This window comes from Hyperolius riggenbachi, chromosome 1, assembly GCF_040937935.1.
Source record: "Hyperolius riggenbachi isolate aHypRig1 chromosome 1, aHypRig1.pri, whole genome shotgun sequence".
Lineage (NCBI taxonomy): Eukaryota > Metazoa > Chordata > Amphibia > Anura > Hyperoliidae > Hyperolius > Hyperolius riggenbachi.
The window spans coordinates 164,697,979-164,710,414 of record NC_090646.1 but is presented as its reverse complement, the minus strand read 5'-3'; the positions used below and the strand labels follow the sequence as shown (position 1 = coordinate 164,710,414).

Sequence of the window (12,436 nt, the reverse complement as noted above, 5' to 3'; positions counted from 1 at the left end):
ACTAGAAGTGCTGTTTCTCAGTGCACAGTGTATTGGGTGCTGCTATAGCAGCAATGCTATAGTCCGCAGTCCAGTTACAGACCCTAAATTACTTCTCCCTCCGAGTTGCAATGACTCAGAGGGGGATAGTATTTAACACTGCCAGGTATTTCATTGGCAGCAGGGTAAGACATCATTCGGCCAATCTTGCCGGCGGCATACTGACACATACACGGATTCACTGAAATGATGTGAAAGGTGTGACCATTAAAACCAGAGTGCAGAGTGACTGCTTTAAAAGAGGGCTTGAAATCATTATCTTCTTGTGTTAGTAATAGTTACTGACAAGGGAACGCATTCAGCTCTCATTGCTAACAAAATGGCAATATTTGCAAGGATAAGAATATTGCACCCAAAAAATTACTAGATCCTAAAAAACTTCAAAGAGGTCCAGTTGCAGTGAAGAAGACTTCAGGATGTCTGATTGTACAAGTACCATTGCCCCTGAGGTCCAGAGGCTTCCTGGATCCTCCTGCAGCCCATAGTTCCAGTGTAGGGTCCCACTAAACCTATGTGACAAAAGCATGTTGAATAGATTTCTTATGCTTGCACCCGAACCAGCACATTTAGACTGGGGATGTGTGAATAAGGTCTGCACATGTCCAGTAGAACAAAGCGGTCATGCTTCAAACCTTACATGTATGTGAGTTGTCCAGATGCATTTGTCCATCACTAGTAGAGAAGAGGGACCTTGCACTAGAACTGTGGGCTATATAACAGTCCAGGAAGCCTGTAGACCAACCAGAGGCTTCAAACCACTAAGGTACGCATCTTTTACCCTCTTTCTCATTACAGGTTTGCTTTAAACTCACTATGAGTATGCTGTCCGCCATTAGCCACATCCTGCTAAAAGTGGGATTGAAACATTACCTCCTTTACCCGAGAGGTGGAGGACATCTAGGAGTCTCATTATTCAGAGTTTTCTAGATTTTGCCATTAGTACCCAAACCCTCCCCCCAGACTTACACACATACAGTACGTATAAGGGCTAGTTGCTCTTCAAATAGGACTCAGAGGTAGGGATGAGCCTCTTGTCCATAACATTGCACAAGAATGCCCTGGAAAGGGGAAATGTTTTGCCACTTCCTGTATGTAGAATGCCTCTAGATTTATATCCCTCCTGGGCTGATATTGCTTACACTGCCGCTGTCCATGTACCTCCGTTGAGTGAATTTGACCATATTCAAGCTAACCTTTTAATTTTTTATGTGAAAATAACTGAGGAACAGCTTTCATCCATCTACACAGCAATTTGTATGCATTCTAAATAAAAAGTATTTACAGCACTTCCAGTGTTCAATCATTTTCTGACCAAAGATTTGATGTTCCACACTTGCTACGTAAGACTTGCTTAGTCTGTGCTCTCTGATATCTTACAGCTCACCTTGCTCTAAGTTGTGATATTGCCAAAGAAGAAGATGTACAACGGGCATTTCAAGATATTCTCAAAAACCTGGGTGCTGTGAATTTCCTGGTCAATGCTGCAGGTATAAGTAGGTATGTCTTGCTATGCAAACCATGGGAAAAACTTCTGTCATGTCAGATATCTTTAGAACAGCACAGTAGTGAAACAGTAACCGCTCTTACCTTCTAGTGCTGGCTTTCATCTTCCACTTGTGTGTGGTCCGGTATTTGTCATGGAGAGAATCCGAAGACATAACAACAAAAGTTGTTTAGGTGAAAACTTTAATGACTAACTGTACAAGATTTCTTTGCAAGCTTTCGAAACTTTAAGTTTCTTCTTCAAGCATGTTTCAGAACTGAATCAGAACCATACAAAGTGCTGTCCTGTAGGACAATATCTAGGTTAGATAGGTAGGTGCCCCCTAGTATAGGTTAGATTAGGTAGGTGTCCCCCAGTATAGGTTAGATTAGGTGGGTGCCCCCAGTATAGGTTAGATTAGATGGGTGCCCCCCAGTATAGGTTAGATCAGGTGGGTGCCCCCAGTATAGGTTAGATTAGGTGGGTGCCCCCCAGTATAGGTTAGATTAGGTGGGTGCCCCCCAGTATAGCTTAGATTAGGTGGGTGCCCCCCAGTATAGGTTAGATTAGGTAGGTGCCCCCCAGTATAGGTTAGATAGGCAGCTTCTCCCAGTATAGGTTTGGTAGGTCCACCCCTCCATAATGAAGGGGGGAGCCGGAGCCGCAGGGAGGGCAGCCCGACCTCTCCCCGAGCCGCCCTCCGTGCTCCCCACTCAGATGCAGAGTAATTACGCAGCAGGAAGCTCTGTACATAACTACTCACCTCCCTGCGTTCCACTCGCCGCGGATCTCCTCTCGGCATAGACGCTGCTACACACGCTGCTTCCGGCTAAACAGCAAGCAGCGTGTGTATCAGCGTCTATGCCGAGAGGAGATCAGCGGCGAGTGGAACGCAGGAAGGTGAGTAGTTATGTACAGAGCTTCCTGCTGCGTAATTACTCTGCATCTGAGGGGGGAGCACGGAGGGCAGCCCGGGGAGAGGGAGGGAGAGGTCGGGCTTCCCTCCCCGCGGCTCCGGCTCCCCCCTCCTTTACAGCGCCCCCCTCACAACAGCTCCCAGGGCGCCCGCACGGCCCTAAAAACGGGCATGTTGTTACGAGATTTCCAGCTTGATGGTACAGTGTTTTGCGTGCAGAGGGTTAATGATTGCGATACATTTGATTTGGAGCAAAGATTAAAGTCAATGGGAATCGATGAAAAAACCAAACAGAGAGAGGAGCGGGAAGGCTCTATAGGATCCAGAGCCTTCTCTCTTAGATAAGTATCTGGCTGTTGTTTTTTTTTAAATTGACTCCCATTGACTTTAGGAAGACAAAAGAACATTATTGCTTAGGGTTAAGCATAATTTTGTACGGTTAGTGCTGGAGGATAGGGTAGCTACTTGGTTAGGCTTAAAGGGGCACTATGGCAAAAAATTGTAAAATGTTAAATATGTGCAAACATAAACAAATAAGAAGTACACTTTTTCCAGAGTAAAATGAGCCATAAATTACTTTTCTCCTATGTTGCTGTCACTTACAGAAGGTAGTAGAAATCTAACAGAAGCGACAGGTTTTGGACTAGCTCATCTCTTCATGGGGGGATTCTCAGGGATTTATTTATTTTCAAAAGCACTTCGTGAATGGCAGTTGCTCTGTCCAACTGCAAAAAACTGTAGTGAGCAGGGAAGCTGGCCAGCATCATTGTTTAAATCCCTTTTAGGGAATATCTTTATAAAGAATAAAAGCCTTGCTGAGAATCCCCTATGAAGAGATGGACTAATCAAAAACCTGTCGCTTCTGTCAGATTTCTACTACCTACTGTAAGTGACAACAACATAGGAGAAAAGTAATTCATGGCTCATTTTATTTTGGATAAAACGTACTTCTTATTTGTCTATGTTTGCACATATTTAAATTTTACAATTTTCGCCATAGTGCCCCTTTAAGAGGTTAGAAAATAGCACTGACTTCAAAATCAAGTGCACCAAATCTACACATCAATTATGTCAACTGGTTGTGTTGCAAGTTAAATGACAATAAAGTGAGAAGAATATGGACGCTGCCATATTTATTTTATTTTAAACAGCACCAGTTGCCTGGCAGCCCTGCTGATCTGTTTGGCTGCAGTACTGTCTGATTAACACCAGAAACAAGCATGCAGCTATCTTGTCAGATCTTACAATAATGCCAGAAACATTTTATCTGCTGCATGCTTGTTTAGGGTCTGTGGCTAAAAGAATTAGAGGCAGAGGATTAGTAGGATAGCCAGGCAACTAGTATTGCTTAAAAGGAAATAAATATCCCTATCACTTCAGTGATCCATTAAATCTTCAATTCCAAGTTCAAAGGTTATGCACAATTTTTATGTAGTGATTAGCAAATGTAGGCACAGGTTGTAGGATTGCACGCAAATTGGTAGTCCTTTTGGCTGCTTTTCATGGTCTGTAGATCAGTTTAGCAGTAGGGTTTGGTGCTAATGACTTTGTTTCCAATTACTTTGACATTATAGTTGTTGATGAGTGTATGACTAATAGCATGTAATAATCTATGCATAGTGTGTAATAGTGAGTGCATAGGTGTAATTGTGTGAACATAGTATGAACATACCATTGCAGGATATGGGTTTTAAGGGTCTGAGCACACCGACGTATTGCTGAGTAGATTTCCGCAATGTGTATAGGTGTGTGATATGCAATGACACGAGACTGTAGATAAGGGGGTAAAATAAATCTAAATTCAGGTCATCACCAAGTGATACAAAAGCTCTTTTATTGCATCATAAGATGCTGGTCTGACACTAGAGCACATTGTTTTAGGCATTGCACCTTTCTTCAGGCAAGTCAGCAAATACTTGTACTGGCCCTGCTTGTTCATGGACAGGAGTGCGCCTGCAGACTTTAAAAGGGCACAGGGGCAGTGGTGTGGAAGAGTAAGGGGGGAATACAGAATCTTCCCTCTACCAAGGTAAGACTTTTTCCCCCTTATTTGCTTTAATTATATGTGTAGGGATATTTGTGTAACAGTTATCTCTCTTTAGCCCACAAGGTGGCACAATTTACCTACTAAACTTTTTATGAAATTTTATACCTTGGTGTTAAGCAGATGCAGCTGGGAAGCTTACTTCTTAGATGTTTGATGGGGGGAGATAATTCTGACGGGCAATGTTTAGATTAGTACTGATAATATATTATTATTTCAGTAGTGATTTTAGTGAAACTAGACACGCACATGCAAACATACCGTAACAAAGTAATATATAGTCTTGTAGGATGTATAGCTCTAATGTACTTTGCAAGTTTTCATGATTTTTCTCCTACAGATCGAAAACGTACTTTCAAAATTGTAACTTAACCACTTTACCCCCAGCGGTACGGATTTCTCTGTCCCTTTTTCCACCCTGTTAACACCAAGGGACGGAGAAATCCGTACCTGACGCCGCTCCCGACGCTGTCCGTGCTCCCGCTCGCTCGTCCGCGCGCCCTCGTGCACGCCACTGCCCTCGCCCGGAGATCAATGAACGGGAAAAACCATTCCCGTTCGTTGATCTCTGCCCCCCGCAATGATCAACTGCTTCTACGAGAAGCAGCGATCCTTGTGAGAAAAAAACAGTTTCCCAGCCTCCTAACCCTTCCTGCAAGCGTACTTCCTGTATGCTTGCAGGTCGCATAAATAAAAAGTTACTGTGGCCATATAGTAAAACTACACCCTAAAGCATTTTTCATATACAAATACATTACTTTTACATTAAAAATGAACTCATTACCTCCTACACTCTCCAAAAATTACAATAAAAAAATACATAAATAGTTACCTTAGGGACTGAACTTTTTAAATATTTATGTCAAGAGGGTATAACACTGTTACTTTATAAACTATGGGCTTGTAATTAGGGATGGACGCAAAACTGAAAAAAATGCACCTTTATTTCCAAATAAAATATTGGCGCCAAACATTGTGATAGGGACATAAACGGTTTTATAAACAGGACAAAAGGGCAAATACATTTCATGGGTTTTAATTACAGTAGCATGCATTATTTAAAAACTATAAGGCTGGTTTCACACCAGGACGTTGCGTTTTAGGGGACGTTATGGTCGCATAACGTGCCCCTAACGCAACGCCTGGTGCTCTCTAATGTGGACGTCAGAGTGAGCCGCGTTGTGCAGCTCACTCTGATGTCCGTGATGCCATGATGCGCACTCTTGGACGCATGCGGCATCACGTGGTCCCGCCCGGCCAATCACCGCACAGAGCGGCCGCTCCAGGAAGTAAACACTGCACGTCACTGAGTGCAGTGAATATTAATTGGCCATGTGCTTGGCCGCTCTCCACTCCTCCCCAACATTACAGCGCATGTGCAAGCAGTCTAACGCGGCTCTGCCGCTTATAAAGTACTGCATGCAGTACGTTCTGTTATAGCGCAGCGTTACTGAGTAACGCAACGTGGGCACTGTGAACAGCCCATTGATTTTTCATTGCTGTGCGGTGGGCTGCGTTACAGGCTGCTCTAACGTGCGCCTGTAACGTCCCACTGTGAAACCAGCCTACAGGCCGAAAACTGAAAAATAATACATTTTTTTCCCACATTTTTTCCTATTTTCCCATTAAAACACATTTAGAATAAAATAATTCTTGGCATAATGTCCCGCCTAAAGAAAGCCTAATTGGTGACGAAAAGAACAAGATATAGTTCATTTCATTGTGATAAGTAATTATAAAGTTATAGACTAATGAATGGAAGGAGCGCTGAAAGGTGAAAATTGCTCTGGTGCTCAAGGGGTAAAACCCCTCAGTTGTGAAGTGGTTAAAGCAGTAGGATCAGCCATACTATGCCAGGGAAAAAAACACATATATAAGTAGATAAATACTTGATCTACTTACATAACACATGTATTATACTGTCCACGGTTTGATTTCAGTGAATTTTATATAGTAAATTACGAGAATTCTGTTCCTGGTGGGGGCCATGTCTTTTGCCCACAGTTAAGGCTAACACGTGATGTCATTTCTGCCCTTTACTTTTTTTCTTGTCTCCTCCAATCGCTGAGTCGCCTCAGCCTTGCTTGTAAACACAAGTGAGTAGGGGATTAGGTTTCAGATAAGAAGCTGGCATGGAAATAAAGGGAAGAGGAGGGATAGATTATAGATAAAAAGAACCCCCAGCATGCAATTCTTTGGCAGGACTACTAAAGGGCCAGTGTTCCTTAAGTATGTGATAACTCCAAATCATAACAGCAGAAAAAGTTTTGAATGCAGGATTAGCATCTTTATCACTTAATACACTCAGACCAGTTGCTGTTGAAATTTGATTTTTATGGTGACGATACCGCTTTAAGGCTCATACACACGTCCAACTTAATGCACAACCTACTGCATAACATTACTAACAGTACAATAAGTTGTTTACCTGACAAGTATGTACACACACGCCAACCAACTAAACAACTAACTCGCTTAAATACTATGCGCGCAAGCTAAACGACAAACTGCATAACATGTCTGCATTCAAAAACAACAAAGTTGTTCAAAAGACTTGTACACACAGTCCAAACTGCCTGATAGTTAGTCAGATATATCCTCCTGTTGGATCAGGCAAACAACCTGTTATCAGTTGGTCACCTGGTTGTTTGCCAGCCGTACACTCGCCCAACTTATCTTTCAACAGACAAGTTTGGAAGATAGTTGGACAGATTGTTGGTAGGTGTGTATGAGCCTTTGAGGTGCATTCACACGTCTGATATTTCTGAACAACTTGTCCTTTGAGCAACTTGTAGTTCAAACAAAAAGTTGTTCAGACATCATGTACACACTGACCAACAAGTCATTTGATATGCTAATTTACCCAATGTACATGTCGTTTTAATCAACTTGGTAATGGACAATGGACTGGATAGAACAATAGACTAGATTAAATGACTGATCAAACGACTTGTTGTTTGAATGTCTTTTAGTGTCAAACTAATAGACTTTCAAACAAAAAGTCGTTTGTACACATGTACGGACCTAACGGTCGTTTGAACGACAGTTCGTTCAGGGATCCGCCAAGCGGATCAGCCAAAACTTTTGCTACCAGTCTAGCGATCTTTTGTAAACACGCTAAACTGTCGTTCAAACAACCAGTTTGAACGACAAGTCGTTCAGAAATATCAGAGGTGTGTACGTATCTTTAGCTGCATATGTCATATCATTCCTTCCTGCTAACACAGATATTGGGCTCGATTCACAAAGCGGTGCTAACCCAGTTAGAGACTTTAGGCATGATAACCATTGCACCACGCTGGTGAAAAGCCAGTTTAGGTGTGATAAGTTTAGGCATGATAAGTTTAGTTAAGTTTAGATCGCTTGCAAAGTCCCGCACGCAAAGCAGCGCCATTAAACTTTATACGAAGTGCACCAGACTTTGCTAGCGTAAAACTTTTGATCAGCTGTGCACTGCGGTGCTAACGCAGTTGGCGCTTAAACTTATCATGCCTAAACTTATCACACCTAAACTTATCATGCCTAAACTTATCACACCTAAACTTATCATGCCTAAACTTATCACACCTAAACTTATCATGCCTAAACTGAGTTTAGGCATGATAAAGGGCTTTTCACCAGCGTGCTAACTGTTAGCACCGCTTTGTGAATCAGGCCCATTGGGTGAACTGCGCCAAATGCAATCACTTATGGTCAAATTATGTTATTATTTGTCTGTACCGGTATCTCTATCCTCCATAGCATACCCCGTTCTGGTACATCTGGGTAGACATCCATTATTATGTGGTTTTTGCAAGTTGCAGTATTATTCACCTTCAGTAGAAAGCCTCTTGCTACCCTTTTCCTTCCCCTAAGACATGATGTAATGAGGGATGTCCTTCACCAGAATGACTAGAGGAAACCCACGTAAATACAGGAAGAACATACAAACTCTATGGAAATAATGTACAAGCCTGGAGTGGAACCTGATATTCTAGTGCCATCCACAAAGCAGACTAAAATAAGTGCAGCATGCTTTGGTTTGTTTGTTTTTTGTTTTGTCTTTATCTTCAATTTTATATATACCAGTACTCTATGGGCTTGATTCACAAAACGGTGCTAACTGTTAGCACAGGCATGCTAAACAGTTAGCACGCGAAGTGCCACTCGTTGGCTTTTGCACGTGCAAAGCCCCGCAGACTTTTGCACTTGACCGGGTGCCTGATCGCATGCATAAGTCTGCGTTATCGCACGCAATTGTCTGCAACTGCGGGGCTTTGCGTGTGCAAAAGTCCACGAGCGGCACTTCGCGTGCTATTTAGCACACCCGTGCTAACAGTTAGCACCGTTTTGTGATTCAAGCTCCATTTGTTGTTTTGTTTAGTTTTTTATTTTGTGTTTATATAGCCCTGACATCTTCCACAGTGCTTTACAGAGTATTTAGTCTTGTCACTATATACTACAGCCCTCAGAGAGGCTCACAATTTAATCTTTACAATAGTCATATGTCCATTATCCTCTAAGGGCAATTTTTGGGGAAGCCAATTAACTTATCTTTGTTTTTGGAAAGCGGGAGTAAGCCTACCTGAACATGGGTAGAATATACATACTTAATGCAGATAGTGTCCTTAACCAGGTTTGAACTGAAGAGCCAACGCTGCAAGACAAGAGTGCTCCCCACTATGCCGCCGTGCCTTTGTTTACATTTTTTCTCACTGTACTGTATGATTTTACTATGTAATATAAACACTTAAGAATTCAAATTATGAATTGCATTGAGACCAGTTGCCATACCAGAGACAGTAGATTCAATATAGATCCTCAGTGCTTGCAATAATCATCTAGTCAGACCATTCCAGGACCACCTGCAGCAACCCAGTGCTCAACAAGTTGTAGTAGGCAGGTGACTGTCTCCAAAGCAACCAGAGAATTGTCAGCTCTGTAGAAATGCTCATAAGTTTATTCAAACAAATGATAGATACAAAGTTGACATGCAACAAAAGGACCCGGATTAAAAATATTGCCTTGAGCGTAACTATAGTACGCATACACACACTGTGGTGTAATTGAAGGAATACCCAGTCTCTCTTCCCTACAGTTTTTGGCTTTGCCTCGTTGTTGGGATTTACTATGGTGCAATGTCAAAACTGGTAGGAAAATGAGACTGGGTGTGCTGCTTCATCTAGTGTCCAGCATCTTGCTCACACCAATGATTGGATCCCAGTGATTGTGACCCAGTGGTCCCAAGAATGTATAAAGTGCCTACCTGCTGCCTTATTTCTAGATAGTGATATATGGAAGATGTTGGTACAGTTTATCTCAGGGTAGGAACACACTAGACAGAATTGCATGAGTTTTCCCCATAGCACATAGTGGAAAACGCATATGCAATTCTGCCAAGTGTGTTCCTACCCTAAAGGAAGAGGCCATACCCTATGGTGGATCATATGCACATTTGGCCTTATAATCTGGGTCACTATCATTGGGGTAAGAACTTATTGAGCTAGGTGGTAGGCACGAAGTGTACTGAACACAGTGGTAATCATTTACATACTTAAAGGAATACTGTAGGGGGGTCGGGGGAAAATTAGTTGAACTTACCCGGGGCTTCTAATGGTCCCCTGCAGACATCCTGTGCCCGCGCAGCCACGCACCGATGCTCCGGTCCCGCCCCTGGTTTACTTCTGGAATTTCAGACTTTAAAGTCTGAAAACCACTTTGCCTGCATTGCCGTGTCCTCGCTTCCGCTGTTGTCAACAGGAGCGTACTGCGCAGGCACAGACCATACTGGACCTGCGCAGTACATTCCTGGTGACATCAGCGGGAGCGAGGACATGGCAACGCAGGCGCAGTGGTTTTTCGGCTTTAAAGTCTGAAATTCCAGAAGTGAACCGGAGGAAGGACCAGAGCATCGGTGCGTGGCTGCGCGGGCACAGGATGTCTGCAGGGGGCCATTAAAAGCCCCGGGTAAGTTAAACTCATTTCCTTTAAGCTCTCTTGTGTTTAGGTACAGCTTACACCTTTTGGACTACTGTATTGGTTGGTTGAGCAGCAGTGTATCTGGAACTTTGTTTTATTAGTTGTGCTGATTTTTTTTACTTTAGTGGCAAACAAATGCTTTAGTTTTTACGGGTAAGGTCACATTGGTGTAATTATCTATATTACAGGGATGCACTGTTAATGAGGACCAAGTCAGAAGACCTATTATCCCAGCTTTCTATAAACCTCATAGGACCAATCAATACATGTAAAGTGGCATTGCGAAGCATGGTTCAACAGCAAGGTGGAGGTATTGTTAACATAGGTAAATAACTTCTGTTCAAAATGTCTGACTTTGCCACATGTCACAATAAACCATTGAGTCACAGGCACAGTATTTTCCTCTCTAGAAGGTTCTTGTCTCAGCCAAGCAAGCATTAAAAGTTGATAAATTGTTTAGTTGATAGATTAAAAGTTGATAGATTGTTCCACCAGTTAAATCTTCTTTGGATTGTTATGCCTTATTTATTTATTTATTGTTTTTATAAAGAGCCAACATATTACACAGTAGCGAGATGCTTAACGTGTACCCGAGGTGAACCTTAGGTATGAAAGAGCGAAGCAGTTTACTTGGCACCGGGCGCCGAAGCTTGGCGCAGTCATAGCAGCAATGCTATGATATGCGTCCCACGCAAGAGTAATTTGGGGATCCAGCGATCGCTAGACCCCGAATTACATAGGAATTTTGGAAAGTATTTAATAGTATTTAATGCTGCCGGGGAGTTAAGCGGCAGGAGGGAGAGCCCGTCATTTGACTCGCCCTGTGCCCAACTCACCCTGTGCCGTGCTATATGTACACATGAAAGAAATAAGTACCGTATTTCCTTTTTGACCCAAGCTTTAACTCGTGTTTGCCTTAATGGTGGCCATACATGGGTTATTTTTTTTCCATTTGATTTAGTTCTTTGTTGGACAAGATTATTGATGAAGGCCACTTTCGCGGTGCAATGCAATGGATCAGGACAGCGGTGCCACATGTTATGCTCGTGTGGTGTCAGGTGCAGTGAAACATACAGCCAATGAAGACACAGAACATTTATTTCGCACTTTTCTCCTGGCGGACTTAAAGCACCAGAGCTGCAGCCACTAGGGTGCGCTCTATAGGCAGTAGCAGTGTTAGGGAGTCTTGCCCAAGGTCTCCTACTGAATAGGTGCTAGTTTACTAAACAGGAAGGGCATATATTTGAATCCTGGTCGCCTGGGTCAGAGGCAGAGCCCTTAAAGAGAATCCGAACCGGGTTAGCAAATAAAGACATGCTGTCTGGTCACTGGGGGTTGCTGGTCCAGGCAGCGCTAATTACCTCCTCCCCCCCTTCCTCTCCTAGCTGCAGCCATCCATCACTTTTATTTGTTTGACCTTTCGGGTCACAACACTGCAGATAACAGTGTCTGTGTTCTCATGTGAGAGCACAGCGCTGATTGACGTGGAGGGGCGGGGGAGAGGAGGGGAGTAGGCAGCTGAGAGCATCTTAAATAGGCGGGAAAGGGGTGTTTTGCAGGCATTTCTTTAGCCTGCAGTGGGATGCCCCTTCCCTGTTAGTTTGTTGATGTCCTGAATGTCTGGATTTCGGCAGATTGCGGGGGGCGGCAAGCGGGGCGCAGTGGGCACATACAGCGGCGATCAGGGCACACAGAGGCATGTCCTGCAGATGAAACATGCCTCTGTGTCCCTTTTTAGATCAAATAATCCACCTTGGGTTCTCTTTAACCAGTACACTCTCCAGCCACTATCTGGCATGAAAAGTTTGCTTAACACTTACTGTTAATACACACCTTTACCGGTAACACACTAAATGTGCCGCAACCCGTAATACTGCAACAATTCCGCTGCACTGTGAACATCACATAGGTGGTGCATTGCAGTAAGCCGCATTACAATGTACCCATTACCCCACAATGCACCACTGTGAACATGGCCTTAATGATTACATTTATC

The 12,436-nt window shown here is 43.2% G+C and overlaps 1 protein-coding gene across 5 annotated transcripts in view; it reads left to right on the top strand.

Annotated features, from left to right (window-relative positions):
* The window catches only part of CBR4 (carbonyl reductase 4), a 45,534-nt gene that overhangs the window by 22,769 nt on the left and 10,329 nt on the right, over nt 1–12,436 (top strand). For all 5 annotated transcript variants that reach the window (XM_068278824.1, XM_068278826.1, XM_068278822.1 and 2 more), the window contains exons 3-4: nt 1,419–1,536; nt 10,629–10,765. In XM_068278824.1, the coding sequence (XP_068134925.1) occupies nt 1,419–1,536; nt 10,629–10,765 (255 nt within the window). The remainder of the gene's footprint in view (nt 1–1,418; nt 1,537–10,628; nt 10,766–12,436) is intronic.